The 23,166-nt window shown below is 35.3% G+C and overlaps 2 protein-coding genes across 3 annotated transcripts in view; both read right to left on the reverse strand.

Annotated features, from left to right (window-relative positions):
- Positions 1–4,846: 4,846 nt before the first annotated feature.
- LOC127880833 (uncharacterized) lies at positions 4,847–9,285 on the reverse strand. Of its 2 annotated transcripts, XM_052428291.1 has the most exons (3): positions 8,846–9,285; positions 6,617–7,397; positions 4,847–5,871 (listed from the first exon to the last, which is right to left on the reverse strand). In XM_052428291.1, exons 2-3 carry the CDS (start codon positions 6,621–6,623, stop codon positions 5,504–5,506), a joined length of 375 nt encoding a protein of 124 aa, XP_052284251.1. In that variant the 5' UTR covers positions 6,624–7,397; positions 8,846–9,285; the 3' UTR covers positions 4,847–5,503. The 2 variants fall into 2 exon arrangements, with proteins under 2 accessions (XP_052284251.1, XP_052284250.1); XM_052428290.1 differs by lacking the exon at positions 6,617–7,397.
- Positions 9,286–12,258: 2,973 nt separating this feature from the next.
- The window catches only part of LOC127880825 (glycerate kinase-like), a 31,436-nt gene continuing 20,528 nt past the window's right edge, over positions 12,259–23,166 (reverse strand). Inside the window, exons 6-8 of the mRNA XM_052428273.1 lie at positions 18,611–18,736; positions 16,871–17,089; positions 12,259–16,042 (exon numbers count right to left, since the gene is read on the reverse strand). Coding sequence (XP_052284233.1) covers positions 15,440–16,042; positions 16,871–17,089; positions 18,611–18,736 — 948 coding nt within the window. The 3' untranslated portion in view covers positions 12,259–15,439. The remainder of the gene's footprint in view (positions 16,043–16,870; positions 17,090–18,610; positions 18,737–23,166) is intronic.

The following is a 23,166-nucleotide window of genomic DNA, read 5'->3' on the forward strand; positions in this document are numbered from 1 at the left end:
CAACAGGTCTTCATTAAATCAAGACTGCATCGGAGGCAGACGTCCATGTTCCTCTTGTAGACTGAAACGTTTCATCGAGATATTTTATTTTATTTTATTATTGAAACACGTGCGCGCATACAAGCCTAAAAGGGGTTATTTCTTCATAGATTTGTTTGAGTGCGAATACTGGTTTTCTCGCTCATGCAGACCAACGGTACATTCGGCGACTTTCAACCTCGGCACACGATTTTTGACCGTCGGTTCTATAAAACGGCGGTGATCTTGATAGTAAGCAGCCCTTCGCCGTTCTTAGCGTAACAGTTGCGCCTTCTATTCGCACCGAATGTCAATATGTCGGACAGCGTTGTAATCAGTGCGACATCACTGACGTCACCATAAAAGCGAGTTTGCGTCAGAAGCAGCGGCCAAAGTACCTCTAGAAAACTAGAACGTTTCATCGAAATGCCTCAGTATGTTGTTGTTTTTTTTCAATTAAAAATCTAAACTACAGTAATTGGGTATTTTTATTTCAATAGATTTTTTTTATCTCCGAAAGCGTGTTTTCTCGTTCTATGATGCTAACGGTACATCCGGCGACCTTCAACATAGCACATGATTAAAGGTCGCGGGAACCGACAAAATAGCACTGTTCTCGGTGGTTTCTAGTCCTACTTTTAATAAGTGCAAGTGGCTACTCTTTCCTTATTTAGATGCTAAAAAGGCACTGGGTTATCGTTATAAAAGAGAACAAAGAAAAATGTACTGCAATATATATTTTGTTTCATTCCCAACTTACATTTTCATTTATTTTCCTTGATGTATTATTTTTCATATTAATGTATTTTGAAGAAAGAAAATGCCTGTTCCTTACTCGATTTTAATAAGGAAACAGTTCCTTATGCCTTATTCAAACCGAATAAGAAGCAAGATTATCATTAAATAAAACAGTGTAGAAATGCACTGTAATTAGTATATTTTTTTTTAGTAATTTTTTTTATACCTTACCCACATTTAAAAGGATTTTCGTTGATTCATTTGCCTCCTTGTTTCATTTTGATTTATAATTTATAGAAAGAGTATTACAGTTCTTTATTCGATTTGAATAAGGCAAAAATGAAACCAGTTACTTATTCCTTATTTAGACTGAATAAAGAACCGAATTATCATTTCTTAAAACTAAGTAGAAATGTATTGCAATCAGTATTTAATATACAACTGTGAATCAATTTTATTGATGATAAAGTAAGAAAATACAGGTTCCTTATTCGGCTTGAATAAAGAATAAGGACGTGGTTCCATTTTCCTAATTAAGCCGCGAAAAAGAAACTGGATTATAAATAAAAACAAACAAGTTGAAATGTACTAGATTTACTTTAATATCACATAAATGAAAAAAATATTGTTTTATACTTTAGATTTTGTTGATTTTAAGCTAGTATTCGAAGTAGAAAATGCCGGTTCGGTTTAAACAAGAAGTCCTATGCAAGCGCGATAAAAAACATGAATATATGACGTAATACATAAATTAAAGGTCTTCGAGTCATTTTGTTTTGATTTACTGAAGAGTTGCATGCATCTTAAAACATTATCTCGAATATGCTTAGCTTGAATACGGAATGAGGAACGGTTCCTTATTCCTTATTTGGATATTCAATAAGGAACTAGGAAAACGGAACCAACTTACTCTCCAATGATCAAACGTGTATTTTTACAATAAAAAATAATATATTTCTATTTATTTTTACGCCTGATATTTTATGTTATATGCACACGTTTATTTAAAATCACGGAGACCATGAACACGTCTTTGTCACGTTCTACATATCATTCATTTGAATAATTGAACAACTATTCATCGTATTTATTTATGTTATATTAATCGATGTGTTAAAGTGTGTGTTAACCACTTTCGTTACATTCCCTTTTGTTATTTTGTTTCTATAAGTTTTAAATAAAAATAATATAATTTAGTTCAGAAATTAACATTATTCTCTGCCAAATCACATTTTGTTTACATAAAGTGTATTTGTTTCTGGCAGGTTGTATTCCTTTTTATGGCATTTGTAAATTATTGTGTAAATCCAAAATATAAATTTTAATTATTATTAACAGAGTATGCAAAAAATCACTTAAAACATTGCGTAATAAATTTATCCAATTCGCCTCACAATAGTTCCTGTGATCATGCACGGACATGGAAGATACCTTAGAACAACTGTCATATTAATAATTAAAGGGCAATAACTCCTGAAAAAATATGATTGTATAGCTACCTTACAATATGTTCATGACTACCATAATTGAGATGCTGTATAAATAGTTGAATTAATTTCGGATCATGAATGTCTAAGATGTCATGGATCCAAATTTTGCTAGTTTTTGCGCGCCAGATTCTGCGGATGTTACTGACCTATGTTTAAAATATGCTCAATTTATTGATTGGTAGTGTTAACTGATCGAGACTTTTTGATCTTACTTTTGGACCCACATAACTAAGCTTTTCGGACGAACTATCATTACGAAAAACTATCTCAGTTTCTGACAAAGTTTGATACAGACTGGGCAATAACGGGCTTTTTTATTGTTTCTAATGAGCTTTGACAATGGACTATTTAGCATATTCTAATGTTGCTTTACCGCCATTATTTTGTCAAGTAGTTTTCATGTCCGTGCAAAATCTCAGGAACTATAATGCTGAGAGTTTGATAAAACTTTATATAGTTATTTAAAGCCAGTTTCTTGATTATTTAAAGAGCATATGAGATGCAAGAGGCTATGAAAAACTGGCTCAAAATTCACCGTGTAAGTGTGATCATGACCTTAAGCTACATGTGATGTGATAGGAGACGCGGTGCAGTCTTCGAAGACATTTATGTTCAAATGCCTATATCATGCGTCCTATGTCAACGTGAAGCCTCAAGGTCTCGAAGCCGCACAGTAGGATGGCGGCTACGAGGGACTTGTAGAGCCTGTACTTGGTGGGGAAGCCTGTGTACCTGCTTGTCCGAAACCTGTTCAGTCTATCTGCCGTCGCCATGGCAATTTTTATTCTGACCTCAGCGGTTCTGGTTCCATCCTTGGACAGGGTTTCGCCCAAGCACTTGAAGCGGTCCACTTCTAGCTTTTCGCCGTTCATGGTGATGGCATGTGCTGGTGTTGGTCGTGCTGTTCACCATGATCTTCGACTTTCCCTTGCTGACTTCAATTCCGTATGCTCTTGCTCTTTCAACGAGTCTGCTGGTGAGATATTGACGTTCATTGCTGGTGCCAACCATGAGGTCAATATCATCAACGAATCTCAAAGTGGAGATGGGTCTTCCACCGATACAGATAGAGGTGTGGTGATCATGGAGAGTCTCATGCATTATTTTCTCAAGGAAAATGTTGAACAGGACGGGAGAGAGCAGACATACCTATACCCGTTACCGACAACTGCTTCTCTAAATCACCCTCAAAAAGGATTTCATGACGAATTTTTTCCACACAAGAAATGCGTCCAAGTCGGGAATCGAACTCGTGATCCTCGGATTTGTAGCCAAGCGCTCTACCAACTGATCTTTCAAAAGGTATAGCAGATACGGAGTTTGAGTCATATTTGTTGATATGATTTTAGGCTTTAAATTGTTGAGGTTATAGATAAAAGTTGCACTGTACATTTTGCATGTAACCTGGGCGTTACTTAGTTTCTTCAGTATTTTATTCAATCTATTCAATAGATTTAACCTGATAACCTTTATTTATACACAAGTACTCGAAATGTTTAAGCCAAAATCATATCAGGAATTATTATGCAGGTATAAATAAAATAATTGTTCCAGTGTGGTATGTTTTAGATTATTTTTAAGTTACCGTTACATTTGTAAAAGTTTGCAATCATTAAATGTTTTGATTTTCACAATCTTTTGTTATGGCATAAAGATATACGTAATGTATTCAATATTGAACTTGCTCATCATTGACTTGCTACATCAGGCTAGCAGGAAGCTATCAAACGTTGGGACAATTAAATCTAAGACAGTCATGGTCCGAATTCCAGGAGACTTTATATGCAGCAACTCTATAAGTGGGTTATTTATGCATATTTGTCAGTTGTTCAACTATCAATAAGTTTCAAGAAGTTATTGCCTGCTCTGTCATTAATAACATTTCATGTTTTCTATCATTTTTCCAGTCTGTGCAAGATCTCAGTAAGTAATGATCCGATTTTGATTAAACTTCATATGCATTGTCTTTATAAGATAACAATCAGGCCACAATTTTAAGTCATCTCCATCCCATGATTGTTACCGCAATTTTCTATTACAAGTATGACATTTTGAAGTAATATATAATTTCCGTAAATAAGCGCAGGACCTTACATCATATGAATGTATCACACATTATATGCAGTATTTCATATAAAAAAAATTCAGAGATATTAATATGTCCTTAAATTTGGATATGTGCAAAGAATTAGGATACCTTGGATAACTAATTAGCCATTTATTGGCAGCTCCAATACCATGGAGTTCTCATATTGTCGCAGTCTCGGGATCTTTCAGGGAATTATTGCCCATTTTCCATAATGGCACGAACATCCGGGTATTTTGATATGTCAGGAACATTTTGCTTTATTTTTTAGTTCAATTGCATACAATCACCCCATCCATTGGCATATTAACCAAATTATCCGGGTGTATCCATCAATTTCACAGATATTATTGTTTTGCTTAGGTAGTTGCTCAGCACTACAAAACATAATTCAATTTAACTTATTAGCAGCTGTATGACCTTGTCAAAAGACAAAGACACAATTTAATGTCAAATGCCTTATATGTGTCCCGAGCAATAATTCAAAATGAATATAGCACATGACTATTTGAAAGAAGTTATCGTGGTTTATATTCACGTCAAATACGATACATAAGAACAAAACGGGCGGTGTAAAAAGGCAAATCATCAGTGTAAGAAGGGAAAAATAAGCAGTGAAAAAAGACAAAATCATCAGCGAAAAGGACAAAACCTACAATATAAAAGGGCAAAATAAGCAGCTTAAAAGGACAAAGTCATCAGTGTAAAAAGACGAAATCCGCAGTATAGATGGGCAATATCAGCAGTAAAAAGGGACAAAATAAGCAGTGTAAAAGGGCAAAATCAGAAGTGTTAAACATTTTATACAGAAATCACATTCCTAAGCACAGCACATAAAATCATATTCATCATTTTCGCTTGAACAAATATTAACTTAAGCATTAGAAATTCAAAATAATTTTTGCTTTAGAATTATTTAATTGTCATCTGTTCCTTTAACTTTTTGTATGATGCTATTAAGTAATAAGGCCCTGACCCTTGTGGTAGAATTCTTATGCAGAAAGTTTGAGCAATAAAGTACTAAACATTTCTTAATGTTATATTATTATTTTTTAAAGTAAATTTAAAATGTTAAATATGCATTTGACACTATTGGCAAACAGTATTTATATGTAAGATGGTTTTTAAATATATTAAATTCCATCTATAACATGTAAAAGCCAACCCAAATTTATTGGGTCTTGAACACCAGCATTCTGTGACTGTCCATCATTCCGACGATAAGTGAGCCTGTTTGTGAACTGTAAAATACTGCAATTGGCTTCCTAACATCATCTTTCTCGGCAATAACATCTGTTAATCTCTGTCTCCCATCTCGGTCAACAATAAAGACTGTGTGAGACAAGCCTCCACACACAGGGACTTGCCCCATGTCTATCACATGGAGACCAGGCGGGACACTTAAGAGTCTCCAGTCTAGTGCCGGGTCAGTCAGTGTGGAGATCACTGTGCCATCCCTTGACAGGGTAACTAATGTATTTCTCATCCTGTTGGCCACATATATCCTGTCTCCATCTGGACTTACTGCACAGGATATGGCTGAAAATAAAAGAGAAATAAAGAGAACATTTTTCATGTTGGAATATTTTTGGGGCGGCAATATAAAACTTTAAAAAAGCTCCTAAAAAGAAATAGGTTTGAAGTTCAAGTAACAAAATAATATACAAATAAGTGTGTTATACAAAAATAAAGTGTAGAAGTTGAGATTTTAGCGGTATAATGAATCCGTCATAGATACAAGAATGTAATATATGTCATAATAACATAGAACATAGAGGGTCATAAGCTACTTAGTTTGAAACAAAGACACAACATAATTACAATTCGAAGTGCCCGGATATATCCTGGTACATCTTGCTCAAAAGTTTTCCTTCAACAGTGTACTGGTACAGGTTTGCTTGGGATGTTATATACAGGTTACCCTGGTGATAGGCAATACTCATGCACTGGTGTTTGAGTTTAAATGTCCTGACTTGTACCAAACTGATGTTGGTGAGTTTGAAGAAAAAACATTCATGATTTCCTTAAGCAACCGCAACTTGATTGGGGTCAACACCACACAATGACGTTGGTGAACCATTCAAGCCAAGTTGGGATACCACCTTGTAAGTCCGATCTAGCAACTTTATTTTCTTGTTATCCATGTCTGCGATGACAAGTTTTCCGGGAGCTATCTCACAAATGCTGGTTATACTGCAAGGGAAGGAGTCATCAGTCATTTGTACTAAATACTGTTGATAACTTTTTACTCTTTTGATCTCTTGATAAGGATTGGCAAACTTACCTTCCATATTTTCATAATTTTGACGGGTTATGTGTGCTGGGTCAGACCTGTCTTGCAATCTGGTTCCAAAATCGGATATTTGAATGTTCTCATATGATGATTTCCTTGCAATATCTGTTTTTCTTGTCAAAAGTAATTCTGAATCCGACACCAGACTTTGCTGGATAATATCACTTAACTGTCTTTCAGCAACAGGCTGGATAGATGGATCGGATACTTGGTTTTCTTCAGGATTTGTGTCATTTTTAGTTTGCAATTCCTGTGTGTCTTTGTATATTTTGTAACATTGAGAGAGCAGAAAGACTTCTTGCTATGATTGGATCTGGCATATAAGTGAATCTCACTTCAAAATGGTATTTTATTTAAAGCTACCTTTGCCTTAAGGCAATGATTAAGGCCTTGTGTGTACAATAATAAAATAGAAGCGTCACTTTTGTCATTTACGTTCACCAATTCTTTTTGTACAGTATGTGTGTTTCCTATGAACTCGTTGCATGTTTTGACATAATCATGCACAGATGTCTTCACTGTTTGTAACTCCTGGGTGGTATTTTTCTCCATTTGTTCGAAATAATTATTTATGTTCTGGCGCGAAGCATTTATTTCTTCCATAATTTGCTTGAAGGTTTTCTCGGTGGACGGCATATATCCTTCAAAAAAAGTTTTCTTTTCAACAAAATGCCCTTGTAGTGAGTCAAGATTTGCTGACAGTTGTTGAAAATCTCCTTTCTGAAGTAGGCTTTGCACTTTGTCAGCTATAAGTATCACGTGACGACACTGTCTGAATAAAAAATCAGTTGTTTATTGTGTATTGAACGGTCATTTCTCTAGGACTGGTTTTAATTATGTGTGATATGTTTTGACACAATCGTCAACAAATTTGTCTATTCAAATATTTCCATTTGAAAATGTTTTACCCCTATTTCTTATCTTATGACATAATTTGATAAACAGTGGAATTGTTTTTTACTGAAAGAGTGATCCTAATAATTCTTAATATGTGTTTAAACAGCCTTTTGTTAGTTAGTGCTTTTTTTTAAATCACACTTAGCTAAAGTACAAAACACATGTTTATAATCAATAAAGATAGTACCGATGTATAACAATGTTAATTCTAACTTGATATGAAGCTTATTCATTATATACGAAGACAATCATGTGTGTGTTGTTCTGCCATAAACATGGACCGAAAATTAGTTCTGAAGAAATGACCGTGAAACAAATGTTCATAAACTTTCCTAAATCATGATCATTACAAACTTGATTTGTTTTACCACATTATGCACTATTTTATTTCTATTGTCCAAGTGTTTGTTCTCAAGTTACATTCAAGCAAATATCAATTTGACAGACTTTTTATTGCTTGTTTGATTTTTTTTTCGATTCATCTGAAATGCTAAATAATTATGAATGATTATGGTTCCATCTTGTTTTGATATTGTCAGATATCATCACTTACTCGCGAGCGAATGCATGTTGTAGGAAGATGTCCGGAATATAGAGATATATAGTTATCAGACATTATCTTTGTGAATGAGGCATAGTCCAAATAAGGTCGTATAAAATATGAACTAATATGTTTCTTTCATGGTTTATTGCCGAATAACCCACTATCAGGAGAATAGATGTGAGTTAACAAATCACTCGTCCTTTGCACTGACAATTTATTTCCTACACTTCTAAACTCCTGAATGTTATTTGATATGTGTTATTTGATTTTTTTTATACATTCTATTCTCTTTATGTATTCTCTATTTTTATTTTGCATCTCAATATTATGGGTACTGCAGTTAAAGAGCAATAATAATTTTCAAATATAAATTACATGTATAACAATCATTTTAAATAACTCATATACTTAAATCATATCCACTTTAAAAAAGCATATTTAAGCGAAATATATCAGTAAAGAATGAAACTTGTTCTGTGTCAATTTATATGTATCCTTACTGGATACGAAACTGCATATCCATTTTATTCAAATTGTTGAACAAAACAGATGGATCCGGTATTCGCTAAGAAGAAGTCAAACTCATCTCAAGCTAATGACAGTAATAATAAAAGAACAAACCGATTTTCCTAATCAAAACCATCACAAACAAAATCCACATGTAAACACTGGTTTAATGATGCAAATGAACATGATGTCTTAGTGCATGGTGCATTATATTGCACAATAATTTATAGCTGGTTTTGGGAAGCCTCTTTAGATAGTGTCAGTTCACTTACTTGTGATTCTGAAGATGACAGACGGTGCACAGCAACTCATTGTGATCTTCGCAGAAGACTTCCATTTTCCTGCCCTTGTGCTCCTTGTGCACAGTTCTAGTGGATCATCAGTTGCCGTGGTAACTGGCCACCGGATCAAATCTGCTCTCCCAAGTACCATGTGTTTTTTATAGAGCTGATTGTGGTGTTGCATACAGCTGTTACAGTAACTCTTTGATCATTTCTCACAATACATGTCCGCTTGTTTGTTGATCTCATTTTCGTCACAGATATCACACGAATAGTCATAGATTAAATCGGATCCCTTCGAAATAGATGCCTCAAAATTTGATGCCATTTTTGTCACTTTTAATTACTCAGGTGTTTTGGAACAATTCGTGTCACTTTTAATAACTCGGGTATTTGTGAACAATCGTCAGACGTCTGAAGTATCTCGTCACTTCCTGAATGATACCATATATATTCCAAAAAAAACAAACACACAAAGTGCATTAAATTTTTATGAAGTCAGTTTATGCTAAGTTTTATACAGTTGTTATAATAAGTGTGTGGGTGCAATATACGTCTGTTACAATTTGTCTGCATTGTTACGGCATCATTATGGATTGTAAATGAAAAGAACTTACTACTATTAATCACCTTTTAAAGACAGTGGTCCGTGTAAGACCCGTGTCTTTAGCTCAAAGGCAAAAAAAATCAGGTCAAAGGCCACCTTAAGCACAAAACACAATATTATAAAAAGTTGCAACAAAAAATCATAAGTGGAAGCACCAAGTTTGGTGTAAGACTTATGTCTTTGTTTCAAAGATCAAACGTGAAAGGTTAATTTTATATCGATTTTTTTAATAATACAGCTGATTTTTACTGTAATTGTATCACTCATTTGCTTTCTTGAATAGGATTCCACCATATGGTTGAACAGTGTGTTATGTAAGACTCGTTTCTAGTGGTAAAACTAAGAGGTAAACATTCAAATAAAGGAACACACAAGATGCTTCTGACTGTTACTTTGTCCTTCATAACGCCATTTACAATAACTTTTAAAAAATTCCCAAATTTATAATGGCATGATGAGTGCAAGACCTGCGTCATTTGCAAATAGTTATAGGTCACACTAATTAGAAGTGAAACGTCAAAAATTGTCATACTTTCATCAGCTTGTCTGTTCAGTAACTTTGTCATTCATCAGTAAATTGTGCATTTCAATATTTGTAATGTGCAGCAGGTGTGACTTGTATCCCTTCAATCAAAGATAAATGTATGTCACATTTAAATTTATATTAAATTTATATTTACCATACTGAACACATAATTTTTTCTGAGTCTTTTTCATCAGTATTTACAAAATAATTTGTATTTGTTAAAATATTTTTCTGCATGTGCACTTACGTTAGATTGTTTATAGAAAAAAGATTGCTCTTAGCAGGCAGGAAGTGAACGGTATAAGCAAGATAGTGGGTATGGATTACACAGATTTTGACATCTTGAAAGTTTAAACTGAGGCATGGTTGTTGAAATAAATATCTTAGTCAAGCTTTAGCGGACATTATCAATGAATCGGCTATTGTGTTTGTCAGTGATTTATAATGTGTAGCGCTTTTGTAATTGTTTGTACCGTTTATCGTCAATATATCCTGAAATGCATCTCATGTATATTTTCATAAATCTTTTAAAAAAGGGTGAATATGAAAGAGATATTTTTTGTAATCTGATCTAAATATTAGTGTAAGAAGTCAATACCACTTGCCAAAAAGAACAACTCTTACAATGGGCTCAACATGGTACTATCAGAAATCAATTACAATGAAAACCCTCCTTACCTTTTTTAATTCGTGAAAAACAATTTAAAAAAATTAAAGTTGCATTTAAGTTTCTGACTTAAAAAAAATTCATTCATCAATATATTTATTGAAATTCATCAGAAACAGTATAATTACTTACATTCAAATATGTCTTTTGAAAAGTATTTCAAAGCTTCTATTGTTTTGCAAAATATTTCCTCAGATTTCAGTGCACGTATTTTCACACGGAGGACATCATCAGACAAAAGGGGGCAACAAAACACTAATAAAGATAAAATCTGTATTATTCCGTCAATATTTGTGTATATAGATTAGGGCTCAAACCTGTAATTTTCTTTTTTATCGGTCGGGTTCCCAAATCAAAATTAAAAAAAAAACGGTGGAATTTCACATCAGTTCGGATCAGGACTTATATGACTTTATAAGAATAAAAATAAAACATCTTTTACAAACATGTTTTCTTTAGTGCATTAATATGTCATAGATATATGCAGTTACTCTTAAAGAAGAAATAGTATACTGCATCAAATATTGACAAAGATACTGAAGCATGCTACCATTTATTAAGTAAACACCACATTGTTGAAAACAGGTGAATTAACTTAATTGTTATCCCCCACCCTCCAAGCCCCAGCAAATGAATTTTGTTTGTGGATGTACCAAGAACTAAAAGAACATAAACCAAAGTGCAATATAAGTCTTATTGTGTGTTTTGACAGACTGACATAAAGATGGATGAACAAGGCAATAAATGTTAATGTGTATGGTTCATAATTTTATATATTACAATTCTCCTTAGTATTATATATTATCCCATAAAGTTTCATGACGTATATAACCTTCATTTTGTTAAGGGTGTCGCACATAATGTTGCATTTAAATCATTGAAATAGAAAAAAAATTATGATATTTTCTGAAACTTGATATTTAGCTATCAATATTCTGTTTATGTGACTAAAATTTATTGTGTTTATTTTGTGATAACATGCATTTAACAAAAAGCTCATTGAACTTCATCGTTATTTGACCATAAATTTTACAGAAAAAATTGAAATTTCTAATCCTTATAAATTAATTTCTATTCAAATTTCTGATAATCATTTTATATTAATCTGGTTTGCTTGGAAACAAGTGGGGTTCAGTATTTATGTATGGATGCATCTATCTGATTTTTTCTGGATTTTTTCATCAATCATTGTGCACTATAAAAATACCTAATTACTAAGTTTACCCTGTGGATACTGCCAGCAACGTGTCTAAGAAATGCGTCCTTAGCTCAAAGGTTAAGGTACACTTAGATTGTAAAAGTAAAAGTGGGGCTATATACAACTTGTCTGTACTGAATCTGTTTAATTTATCATGCAAATAAAAAAAATCCCTATTAACCACTTGTATGCTCTAGTTGAAAGGACAAGGTCATAATAAAAGGTTTCTGCATTTTCACTAAGTCTTATATTAATTCATTTTGTGCTGTTCCAAATAACATGCATAAGGGGGCTTTTTCACATGATGAGAAAAGATTTAACTTAAACTAAAGTGGAATTTTGCCCAACGGTATACCCCATGTTCAATTGTTATTGTAAAGCATGCTGATAACAGTGAAAACATAAGGCCAGAAAAAAGTTTATCTCAAAACTAACAATGTATTTAAAGCAATAAGCATGTACATACAAATAAAATGGAATTTGTTTCAAAGAAAACAAAAGGGCCTGAAAGGCCCAAAGTCGCTCACCTGAGATTCAAAGGAACTGACCTGTTCTGTGCAGCCCAAGATGTCATTAGAACAAAGTGTTCTTACCAACTTTCATGACTAGTGAACAGGGTACCCTGGCAGCCACGTTTTTCAACAGACCAGAACCATTTTCATACACATCCAAGATATCATTTAAACAATATACTGACAAAGTTTCATGAAGATTCATAAGTCCATATAAGGAAAAATGACCCGCCCACTGGTGGCCATGTTTTTCAAGCAACTGGAACCACTTCGAACTTGTCCGAAATATCATTGGGACAAATCTTCTGACAAAGTTTCATGATGATCGTACAATAAATATGGCTTCTAGAGTGTTAACAAGGTTTAACTATAATAGATATATAAGGAAAAATGCCACACACTCTTGGCGGCCATGTTTTTCCACCAACCGGAACTATTTTCAAACTCATCCAGGATATCATTGGGACAAATCATCTGACCAAGTTTTATGATGATCGGACAATAAATGTGGCCTCTAGAGTGTTAACAAGGTTTTACTATAGCCATAAAAGGAAATATGCCCCGCCCCCTGGCAGCCATGTTTTTCAACCAACCAGCATCATTTTTTAACTCGTCCAAGACATTATTAGGGTGAATCTTCTGACTAAGTTTCATGAAGACCAGACAATAACTGTGGCCTCTAGAGAGTTAACAAGATTTTACTATAGCCATATATAGCCATATAAGAAAAAATTCCCCGCCCCTTGGCAGCCATGTTTTTCAAGCAAACGTAACCATTTTCGAACTCATTCAAGATATCATTGAGACCAATCTTCTGACCAAATTTCATGAAGATTGGACAATAAATGAGGTCTCTAGAGTGTTCACAATGTTTTATTATAGCCATATATAGCCATATAAGGAAAAATGACCCGCCCCTTGGCAGCCATGTTTTTCAAGCAAACGTTACCATTTTCGAAATCATCCAAGATATAATTGAGACAAATCTTCCCACCAAATTTCATGAAGATTGGACAATAAATGTGGCCTCTAGATTGTTAACAAGGTTTTACTATAGCCATATAAGGAAAACTGCCCCGCCCCCTGGCGGCCATGTTTTTTCACCGATCTGGACCATTTTCCAACTCGTTCGAGATATCAATGAAACCAATGTTTTGACCAAGTTTCATGAGCAATAATTGTGACTTCTAGAGTGTTCACGAGGTTTCTCTATAGCCATATAAGGAATACTGCCCCGCCCCCTGGCAGCCATGTTTTTCAACGGAACGGAACCATTTTTGAACTCAACCAACATATCATTTAGACAAACATTTTGACAAAGTTACATGAAGATTGGGCATCAAATGTGACTTCTACAGTGTTCACAAGGTTTTTCTTTTTTTTGACCTTGTGACCTAGTTTTTGACCCAGCATGACCCAGTTTCGAACTCAGTCGAGGTATCAATGAGACAAATGTTCTGACCAAATTTCATGAAGATCAGACAATAAATGTGGCCTCTTGAGTGTTCAAAAGACAAAATGTTGACGACGGAGGACGCATGACGGACAAAAAGCGATCACAAAAGCTCACCATGAGCACGTTGTGCTCATATGAGCTAAACATGTTGCTGTCAGACTATTTTAACTGTTACCAACAGATCCCACAATTCCTCCAAGTTCTATCACGGACTCTAGATGAGTCAATATACGCTCCGTGGTTCTATGAACCACCAATGTGCTACAGAGGAGTGAGAAAGCTGACTGAGGAAAGATAACAAATATTGCAGTTTTGATGTCAATAAAAACTCTGGCCCCAGCTGAGATTGAACTGCTTCGTTGAATGTACTACCACAGTTACAGTTTACCCCAGTTATGCTTTGAACAAATTCAGTAGAGGACTGCAAGACAACCCTGTACCCTTAAAGCCCCCCATGGGAACTATGTGCTCAGAGGAGGTAAATAAAAAATCCAGCTTTGTTAACAGTATTTTAAACATTGACATCAGCGAAACTTTGAACTAAATAGAAACATAATTAACGGAACTGTGTATAAAAAACCGATTTAACACAATAACACAATTGAGTAAGAAGAGGCCATAATTGTCCATCAGATCTCACCCGAATTCCAGGTAAAAAAATAGCTTTTGATGCAACGATCTGGATAGAAACATGGCCATGATATTTTCAAGTCAAACACTTTGACCATGTTAAATCAATAATGAGTATAAAACGTGGCTTCTAGAATGGCAATAAGGGTTTCTCATTTAACCTGGTAACCTAGTCTTTTGACCATTATTCAAACTTGGCCTAGATATTGTCAAGAAAAAATCTGACAAAAGTCAATCAATATTGAACCACAAATGTGACTTCAGGAGTGCTTAGAGTGTTTTTCTAACATTATTAAGTGGTGACACACATAACAAACATAAAACCTTGGCCTAATTATTTTCCAGATATGCGTTCTGACAAAGTTTTATCAATATTAGTCAGACATTTGCCCTTTACAACAAGATTTGATCTGGTGACCTAGTTTTTTTGACACACATTACCCAGATTTGAGCTCCTAAAAAAAAATTGTCTAGATAAACATTCTGACTAAGTTTCATTGAGATTTAGTCACTATTGTGGCTTCTAGAGTGGTTATTCTAAGATTAAATCGGACTACCAAGTTTTTGAATGCACATGACACAGATTCTAACTCAGTAAAAATATTGTCAAGATAAACATCTTGACCAAGTTTCAAGTTCAAGACCAAGATTAGATGGGAAAATATTGCCCCTAGGATTGCAGGAGCTAAACGTTGATAACAGACATAGGGTGAACACTATTGCTCACCATGAGCACGTTGTGCTCAAGAGTGCTAATAAATAACACATTAAACAGAACTAAGTGTATAGTATTCTTATTTTTGATCGTCAACAGGATTGTGTTCATGTGCATGGTGAATGCTTCAAAATTTCAGCCATTTCATGTTTGCTGTAGAGTCCATGATGTCATATTGTTGAAACACCATATTTATATGTGGTCACAATATCTACAGTTGTACAACATTACATAAGAAAAATATTCTTTTGTAGTCCGGCTTAATAATTATCATCTATTTGCTTAGAAATTTAATAATCAACAACTGAATATCCATAACATTAGTTCCCGTTAGTCCAGTCTCAAGAAGAGAATCATCTTTAAGTGACTTAAAGAATGTGTAGGAATCATTATTCTTGAGAAATGCACTGGCGTCTAAACCATGACCATTGGCAAATTGAACCAATCTTTTGTTCACAACAGCCCCTGCAGCATCTGTTGGCCCATCCTGACCGTCAGTTCCAGCACTTAGGAACTCCACGTGGAAACTTGAGAACTGTTTATGGGTCGGGTGCGAGGCAGTGCCTTCAATCATGTTCTTTAAGCCCAGTGAGAAAGTCAGCGCCATTTCCTGGTTCCGACCACCTTTTCCCGACCCCTTGACCATGACCGTAGTTTCCCCACCACAGATCACGCACAAGCCGCTGTGACTGTTCTGCGCCTGTGACACTGCAGCGATCACCCTCTGTAGATCAGATTTCTTAAGTCCGTCCTTGATGAGCTCGAGTTCAGCTTCCACCAGCTGACCTTTGCCCTTGTCTGGAGCCATGTTCCCGTAAGACAGCATGATGTACTTGGCAAGCATGACAAACATGCCGGCTACCCTGCTTGCCTCCCCCTGAATGAAAGGTAAGTTTAGTTTATACCTATTTATTAAGGTTAAGTCAAGTCTGTTTTCTGTGTCGAACCAGCACTTGGTGTCTTTGAGGGAGATCTAAACAATGCTGCCAAAATGTGGGTCGAAACCATGACCAATTGCTAGGTGGACACCATATCCACTATGCAATTGTTCCATTAAATTAAATTGATTGAAAGGTTAAGCTCATGATAAAGTATGTGATGCTTTGTTTTAATTGCTAAGATATGGTTTTAAGAAGTTCAAACGACCTAACATTATTTCCATAATTTTGAGACTTACATTTGATTTATCTCACACACAAAAGAGCCCAATGCTTTTAAGGTTTTGTTCAATTTGGATTTTTAACAATTTATGCAGTATTTCAGTAACATTATGGAGGTCAGTTTACGAACTCACACTTGTCTTGAGTTAGATTTACTTGTACTAAATACACATACTAAGAGACTGACAGCTGCACTGCTCGAATACTAGGTAGGGGAGAAATAGCCGTAAAAATAATGTCATGACAAGTTACAAAACAAGTAATTTTTAAAGGCCATGATTTGAATTCTTGCACCTTTGATTTGTAATTCATTGGTCTATCAAATGAGAAGTGCCATAACCAATAATTTTAAATCATCTAAATAGATATAGGTAATTCAAACAATTTGTTGTTTGTAAATCATCTGAACTTGTTGAAAGCCAAGATCTTTCTAAACCACTTATGCATTTTTGAAAACTTGTGTATATCAAAAGATAAGAAAAAAAAGTTTTAAAAATATGCTTTGTAGCTATAATAGCTATAAACAAACTGCTCTAAACAACTACCTGCAATGTGTTCGTCAGAACAACAGGTACGTATCCATGACGACTAGCCTGGTTTCTGGCTGCTTCAGTTGCTATGGTGTTGCTGCCTATGATCACATTTTGCACGTGTTTCCACTGTGACTCGTAACTCAGATTGTGTTGCTGCTGCCCCTCCTGCTGGGATTTCTTGTCCGATGCACTGCGCATGAGTAGTTCAACTACTGACCGAGGTACTTTGTCCTGTAGAGATTGACTTGGCAATATTAATTCTGTTTGGATAACTGTGTCAAATCTATCTATTATATAATTAATTAACAGGAATAGTAGGAAATTTTCAATATGTATTACAACAAGGGCTGTTTGTAAAACATGCATGCCCCCCATATGTGCTGTCAGTTGTAGTGGCAGCCATTGTGTGAATAAGTTTTTTGTCACTGTGACCTTGACCTTCGACCTAGTGACCTGAAAATCAATAGGGATCATCTGCCAGTCATGATCAATGAACCTATGAAGTTTCATGATCCTAGGCCTAATAATTCTTGAGTTATCATCAGGAAACCATTTTACTGTTTTGAATCACCGTGACCTTGACCTTTGATCTAGTGACCTGAGAATCAAAAGGGGTCATCTGCCAGTCATGATCAATGTTCCTATGAAGTTTCATGATCCTAGGCGTAAGCATTCTTGAGTTATCATCCGGAAACCATTTTACTGTTTTGAGTCACTGTGACCTTGACCTTTGACCTAGTGACCTGAAAATCAATAGGGGTCATCTGCCAGTCATAATCAATGTACCTATGAAGTTTCATGATCCTAGGCCTAATAATTCTTGAGTTATCATCAGGAAACCATTTTACTGTTTTGAGTCACCGTGACCTTGACTTTTGACCTAGTGACCTGAAAATTAATAGGGGTCATCTGCCAGTCATGATAAATGTACCTATGAAGTTTCATGATCCTAGGTGAAAGCATTCTTGAGTTATCATCCAGAAACCATTTTACTATTTCGAGTCACTGTGACATTGACCTTTGATCTAGTGACCTGAAAATCAAAAGGGGTCATCTGCCAGTCATGATCAATGTACCTATGAAGTGTCATGATCCAAGGCCTAAGCATTCTTGAGTTATCATCCGGAAACCATCTGGTGGAGGGACCGACCGACCAACGGACCGACTGACATGTGCAAAACAATATACCCCCTCTTCTTCGAAGGGGGGCATAATTATGCTGTAAATTAAATTCAGTTTATTAACAATAATTCTAGGAGCATATCAATCATTTAGGTACTATTATGCTGCATGTTAAAATTTTTTGATAACCAATAATTCTTGGACAATTTTATTTAACTTATTAATTAACTGTTTCATAGCTTAGCATTTCATTTAAAAGTTCAAAAGGAAATGTATTCACTGTATTAACTTTAAATTGAAATACAAAGAGTTAAAAAAATAGTTCTGAGCTAAAAATAAAGACAGTATCAAGCTCAAGTTCATACAATGGTTGTAATAGATAGATTTGACTGAAGTAATAGCATATAGACTAAGTAACTCAACCCTGTACCACTCGGATACACACTTCGACTGTTTTTTCTCCTTTCTTACTAGATTAAGTTTTTAAGGCTTCGTTTACAATCAACAGGTACTGATGAGCTGCAAACAGCATGCCTGAACAGACGGCAAGTTACTCACAGGCTGTTCTGGTTTTATGCTGGTTGCATATGCAAATTTTACTTTGATTCTGAGGGTGAAAGGGTTAATGACCTTGACATTCAATCTTTCCAGTATCTGCAGGCATTGTCTGGCAGAGCTGAGGAGAGGAGTGGTGGGACCACTGCTAATGATCTCCAGCTTGTCCTCTATCACATCCGACAAGATCAGCGATAGCACCTGCAATAATCAGGAATAATACCTGCAATAATCAGGGATAATACCTGCAATAATCAGGGATAACACCTGTTACAACCAAGGATAACACCTGTTATAATCAAGGATAACACCTGCAATAATCAAGGATAACACCTGCAATAAGAAAAGATAACACCTGCAATAATCAGGGATTAACCTGCAATAATCAGGGATAACACCTAAAATAATCAGGAATATTACCTGCAATTATCAGGGATAACATCTGCAATACCAGGGATAACACCTGCAATAGTTAAGGATAACACCTGCAATAATCAAGGATAACATCTGCAATAATCAAGGATAACACCTGCAATAATCAGGAATAGCACCTGCAATAATCAGGGATAACACCTGCAATAATACCTACAATAATCGAGGATAACACCTGCAATAATCAGGAATAGCAACTGCGATAATCAAGGATAACACCTGCAATTATCAGGAAAAATACCTGCAATTATCAAGGGTAACATCTGCAATATTCAGTAATCACATATATTAAAATCACGGTTAACACCTGTACAGAGCAGGAACAAGGCAATAATAATAATGCAATATCCTGGGATAACACCTGCAACAAAAAGTGCTATTTCTTGCAATGAGGAGTGATAGCAATGATAATTATTATGGATAAGATCAGTAACAATCAGAGATAACTCCTGTGAATATCAGGGATAATACCATTAAAACGCAAGGACAAGAGTTCCGCGGTCGGAGATGACCGCATTGAAGCCGGATTTTTTATTTAAATGACAGGAAAGTACCTTTCGTGTTTTTGTCAATGCAATACTTAAATTACTGAAATATTGTTCAAAGGTCAAAATGAAATGTACTTTTCAAGGCATGAGCAAACCTTGTGTTATGTTTTGAATGCATGCATATACATGAACAACAATAACATTTAAGGTCACAAATATGAACTTGAATTGACAATTAGGAAAGTTTGATCTCAATTTTTTTATTAGCAAATTAGTAACATATTGTTTGAAGTTTCCATCAATTTCATTATCAAATGTAAGAAAATAAACTTAGATGAATGACATTGAAATGAATGACCTTGAAATGACCAGTGGTCATCTAAGTGTGCTTGCAAACCTTTACGTCAAGTTTGAGATTCTAGGTCCAAGCATACCAAAGTTATAACAATTTTAACATTTTAACATTGAAGGTCACAGTGACCTTGACCTTCAAATGAATGACATTGAAATGAGCAGTGGTGATCTTCTAGTACTGGCCAATCCTTTATGTCAAGTTTGAAGACTCTAGGTACAAGCATACCAAAGTTATAACATGGAATAAGAACTTTAACATTTTTACCTACCAAAGTTATAAGAACTTTAACATTTTTACATTCAAGGTCACAGTGACCTTGACCTTAGAATGAATGACCTTGAAATGACCAGTGGTCATCTAAGTGTGCTTGCAAACCTTCATGTCAAGTTTGAAGACTCTATGTCCAAGCATACCAAAGTTATAACAATTTTAACATTTTAACATTTAAGGTCACAGTGACCTTGACCTTCAAATGAATGACATTGAAATGACCAGTGGTCATCTTCTAGTACTGGCCAATCTTTATTTCAAGTTTGAAGACTCTAGGTACAAGCATACCAAAGTTATAACATGAAATAAGAACTTTAACATTTTTACATTCAAGGTCACAGTGACCTTGACCTTCAAATGAATGACCTTGAAATGTCCAGTGGTTACTTACTAGTTCTGGCCAACCTTCATGTCAAGTTTCAAGACTCTAGGTCCAAGCATACCAAAGTTATAACAACTTTAACATTTTTACATTCAAGGTCACAGTGACCTTGACCTTCAAATGAATGACCTTGAAATGACCAGTGGTTACTAACTAGTTATGGCCAACCTTCATGTCAAGTTTCAAGACTCTAGGTCCAAGCATACCAAAGTTATAACAACTTTAACATTTTTTATATTGAAGGTCACAGTGACCTTGACCTTCAAATGAATGACCTTGAAATGACCAGTGGTCATCTGTTAATCCTGGCCAACCTTCATGTCAAGTTTGAAGACTCTAGGTCCAAGCATACCAAAGTTATACCATGAAATAAGAACTTTAACATTTTCGAGCACGCCGCCACCCCGCCCGCCCGCCCGCCCGCCCGACAACATCAATCTATAAGCCGAGATTTTTTCGAAAAAAAATCCGGCTAATAACATCAGAAAATCTCAGGGATAATACCGATACAGATCAGGAAAGAGACCTGCAATGATCTGATGAGAAAATTAGGATAAAAATATCAGAAACAGACGATCTTGAGGCTTGCTTTCGTGCCAAAAGAACTAAACTTCATCTTTATTGCATACACATCTATTATTTTATTAATCCTTTTAATCCTACTACATGCAAAAAAAGTTGGTTTTCAAGATCAGCTCTGTGTTTCATGTTAACAACATTTAGTAATATGTCACATAGTTTTCCTAAATGCCTGTGTGCAACATGTTAAGTTTATAGTCAATAACATTTGTACTTTATTTTGACTTTTGGCCTTAATTGAGACCTTGAGCTTAAACCAGGCTTTAAACCTACTAGTTAACCTACTAGTAAAATATCAGTAAAACTCAAAAAGTGTTTATTGCTAGACAAATCATCTTTATTATTTAACAACAAAAAGTCAATCCATTTGGGATTTAGGATAAAAGATACTTTACGCCTATGACCCAATAACAACCTTAAAATAGGCAAAAAAGCCTATCCATGATATTGACTTTTGAGGCAGGGAGATGGGTGTACGATGAGTGTCTTATGATGGTGAATTTGAGGAAAGTTATTTCGAAATTGCACAATGAATGACAAAGTTTCAGTTCAGTAACAGTCCCGACATGCTTGGACACACATGATGACACACCTACACATACTGCACACTGGATCATTGTGACTGCTACTAGTATATCAAGCGTTTGGCAAGAGGGCTCAACAAATAGAGCAATTGAAACAATGTATGTAAAAGTAAAATAACAAGGGCTGTTTGTAAAACATGCATGACCCCCATATGGGCTGTCAGTTGTAGTGGCAGCCATTGTGTGAATACGTTTTTTGTCACTTTGACCTTGACCTTTGACCTAGTGACCTGAAAATCAATAGGGGTCATCTGCCAGTCACGATCAATGGACCTATGAAGTTTCATGATCCTAGGCGTAAGCTTTTTTGAGTTATCATCCGGAAACCATTTTAGTAGTTCTAGTCACCGTGACTTTTGACCTAGTGACCTGAAAATCAATAGGGGTCATCTGCGAGTCATGATCAATGTACCTATGAAGTTTCATGATCCTAGGTGTAAGTGTTCTTGAGTTATCATCCGGAAACCATTTTACTGGTTCGAGTCACCTTGACCTTTGACCTAGTGACCTGAGAGTCAATAGGGGTAATCTGTGAGTCATGATCAATGTACCTATGAAGTTTCATGATCCTAGGCGTAAGCGCTCTTGAGTTATCACCCGAAAACCATTTTACTGGTTCGAGTCACCATGACCTTGACCTTTGACCTAGTGACCAGAAAATCTATAGGGGTCATCTGCAAGTCATGATCAATGTACCTATGAAGTTTCATGATCCTAGGCGTAAGCGTTCTTAAGTCATAATCCGGAAACCATTTTACTGGTTCTAGTTACCGTGACCTTGACCTTTGACCTAGTGACCTGAAAATCAATAGGGGTCATCTGTGAGTCATGATCAATGTACCTATGAAGTTTCATGATTCTAGGCGTAATCGTTCTTGAGTTATCATCCGGAAACCATTCGGTGGACGGACGGACGGACCGACATGTGCAAAACAATATACCCCCTCTTCTTTGAAGGGGGGCATAAAAATAGGATAAAGCTAACATTAAGGCGTTAAGTGTTAGAAAGATTATAAGACCATTATCAATTAGTAAGAAATGACTTTCAAAAGCAGGGATAAGGTTTTAAAACACATTCAAATTGAACAGCAAACATTATTCATTCATCTCTCTTAGTTATCATATGTTAAACAATTACACTTCAACACCGTTATTTCGAACACCGATAATCCGAAGTCACCGTTATTTCGAAGTATTTTTCCGGTCCCGAATTTGGTTCTTCTTTGCTTAATGTAAAATTTCATTGTTAGTCCGAACTTTGTTAAACCGAAAAAATCGTTAATTCGAAGTGATTGTGTCGGTCCTGACAATATAATTTGCACCAAATCATCAATCTTTAATCCGAAGTCAAAGCTGCAAAACGGTAAGCAAAATTTCACACCTTTGTCGTCTGGGCGTGGCGCGTCAAAAGCTGATAATTACTCCTTTGTCGTCTGCGCGTAGACGTTAATTTTATAATGTCGTCAAAAGCCGATAATTACTATTTATGTAGTTTTGCATTCTTTAGTAACAAATTAACGTGTTACATTAGGTCTGAGTAA

The sequence above is a fragment of the Dreissena polymorpha genome, chromosome 5 (assembly GCF_020536995.1).
Source record: "Dreissena polymorpha isolate Duluth1 chromosome 5, UMN_Dpol_1.0, whole genome shotgun sequence".
Classification (NCBI taxonomy): domain Eukaryota; kingdom Metazoa; phylum Mollusca; class Bivalvia; order Myida; family Dreissenidae; genus Dreissena; species Dreissena polymorpha.

What these genes read in the sequence shown, in the direction of transcription:
- LOC127880833 (XM_052428290.1), bottom strand. Translation starts at nt 9,038, where the DNA reads ATGCAACACCACAATCAGCTCTATAAAAAACACATGGTACTTGGGAGA. An exon ending in TGTCATCTTCAGAATCACAA is followed by an intron (nt 5,872 to 8,845) that starts GTAAGTGAACTG and finishes TTTTATTTTCAG; the next exon opens with CCATATCCTGTGCAGTAAGT.